The sequence below is a fragment of the Leucopleurus acutus genome (genome assembly GCF_964270905.1).
Source record: "Leucopleurus acutus genome assembly, chromosome: 1".
Lineage (NCBI taxonomy): Eukaryota > Metazoa > Chordata > Mammalia > Artiodactyla > Delphinidae > Leucopleurus > Leucopleurus acutus.
This window is the reverse complement of record NC_139142.1, coordinates 141,029,670-141,032,099: the sequence shown is the minus strand read 5'-3', so window position 1 is coordinate 141,032,099 and position 2,430 is coordinate 141,029,670. Positions and strand designations below refer to the sequence as shown.

The 2,430-nt window shown below is 44.0% G+C and overlaps 1 protein-coding gene across 1 annotated transcript; it reads right to left on the bottom strand.

The window, feature by feature from the left end:
- Positions 1-1,598: 1,598 nt before the first annotated feature.
- LOC309964323 (ADP-ribosylation factor 4-like) lies at positions 1,599-2,141 on the bottom strand (the record flags this gene model as incomplete). Its single annotated transcript, XM_082843250.1, has 1 exon — positions 1,599-2,141. One exon carries the CDS (start codon positions 2,139-2,141, stop codon positions 1,599-1,601), a length of 543 nt encoding a protein of 180 aa, XP_082699376.1.
- Positions 2,142-2,430: the final 289 nt, after the last annotated feature.

Below are 2,430 nucleotides of genomic sequence, written 5' to 3'. Positions count from 1 at the left end.
GTGGAGCGTGGGCTCTAGGCCTATGGGCTTCAGTAGTTGTGGCTCATGGACTCTAGAGTGCAGGATCAGTAGCTGTGGCGCACAGGCTTAGTTGCCACATGACATGTGGGACCTTCCCGGACCAGGGCTCGAACCCGTGTCCCCTGCAGTGGCAGGTGGATTCTTAACCTCTGCGCCACCAGGGAAGCCCCTAAAGACACATATAGATTTAAAGTAAATGGATGGAGGAAAATATACCACGCTAACAATAATCAAAAGAAAGCAAGAATAGGCATATTAATCTCAGACAGATCAGACTTCAGAGAAAGGAAAGTTATTTGGGATAAAAAGGGCATTACATAATGATAAAGCGATCAATTCTCCAAGAAGACGGTACCAAATTCTGGCAAGGATGTGGAGCAACAGAAAGTCTAATTCATTGCTGGTGGGAATGCAAAATGGTGCAGCCACTTCAGAAGACAGTTTGGCCGTTTCCCACAAAACTAAAATATTCTCTTTTTTTTACATGTTTTATCATTTTATTAGGAATAATTCCAGATGGGTTATGAATAAAACTCATTCATTGAGTTTGATGAGTTGTCCAAAAACTCTTAATGAAGACGTGTTCCCCAATAAACGATAAAACATCAGCAGAACTATCATGTACTGGGCCAAGAGTCAGGCTGACACCAAAAGCAACATGCAACATAAAAAAGGTACAATATAAAGGAAGACCATCTGCTGAGTATTAAAAATCATCTCAATATGAAGTCTTCACAACTAGCATAGAACGAATTAGCTATCAAATCCAAACCACACCAAGGTAAGCTTGGCTGATAGAAGCCAGGAATCAATAATGGGGGGAAATATAAGCCCCTCAGTGCAAGAGAACTGAATAGTGTCTTGGAGCATTTCCCTGGCTGGTACAAGCAGTATTCAAAACGCTTTTTAAAAAAAAGTCTTTTAGGGCTTCCCTGGTGGCGCAGTGGTTGGGAGTCTGCCTGCTGATGCGGGGGGACACGGGTTCGTGCCCCGGTCCGGGAAGATCCCACATGCCTCGGGGCGGCTGGGCCGGTGAGCCATGGCCACTGGGCCTGTGCGTCTGGAGCCTGTGCTCGGCAACGGGAGAGGCCACAGCAGTGAGAGGCCCGCGTACCGCAAAAAAAAAAAAGTCTTTTTGGCAAGGGAGAAAAATAAAGACAAATGGAATGCTACATTTTTTAAATCAGCAGACTGTCCCAGGAATGATAAAGGTATCAGTAAAGTAGCAAGGGGAAAACTTTAAAACATTATTTGTTGTGGGCTCAAAAAAACATTCAAAATGGATTTATTTAAAGGTGTCACATTAGCTACGCCCAGGCATTTAGGCTTAAGGAAAGTAAAATTAAAAGAGGACACTTTTTTTCCCCAAGAGAATCTCTTTAAAACCAAGCATATTGCTAAATGGCAACATTATACTTGGTAAACAATAATTGGCAACAAAATAAGTTAAAACGCTGTACTATTCTGCCGAAACCAGTCCCAGATACTGTTTAATAACCAAGATGCAAACTAATTTCGTTATAACAAGCCTAGACCGATTCCATCAAACATGTCCTTGGTTAGATATCGAGTTTCATTTAACGTTTTGAAAGCTCATTTGACAGCCAGTCAAGTCCCTCATACAGACCAGTTCCTTGTGCAGCACAAGTGGCTTGAACATACCACGTTCTGTTACGAAAAGGCTGAGGACCTAATTTATCTGTCATTTCACTAATGGCCATAGCATTCGGCAAATCCTGTTTGCTTGCAAAAAGCAGAAACATGGCATCTCGCAGCTCATCTTCCTGAAGCATTTTCTGCAGCTCTTCTGCTCCTTCCTGAATTCTTTCACGATCATTGCTATCGACCACAAAAATAAGACCCTGGGTACTTTGGAAGTAATGCCTCCAGAGAGGCCTAATTTTATCTTGACCACCAACATCACATACTGTGAAACAAATGTTCTTATATTCTACTGTTGCCACGTTAAAACCAATGATAGGAATGGTGGTGACTATCTCTCCTAACTTCAGTTTATACAGAATGGTCGTCTTGCCAGCAGCATCCAATCCAGCCATCAAAATGCACATCTGCTTCTTGCTGAAGAGACGGGAGAAGAGGGAGGAGATGGTGAAGGCCATGGTGGTAGTGGCACTTGCGAAGGCAGGAGCAGAAGGGGTTTGGGGCGACCCCGGGCCTTCTTTCATGCTCCTGGCAAACTCAGGGAGGAAAGAGGAGCTGAGGGCCGCAGGGACGGCTCACTAGCCGGTGTGTATAATGGAGCTCCCCTCTGGGACAGAAATTAGCAGGGTGATAACCTGCTCGACGACTCTAAAATACTGTTATCATGTGATCTATCAGTCTCACTCCTTGGTATTAACCCCAATGAGTCGAAAATTCATGCCCACACAAAAACCTGCACACAGATAT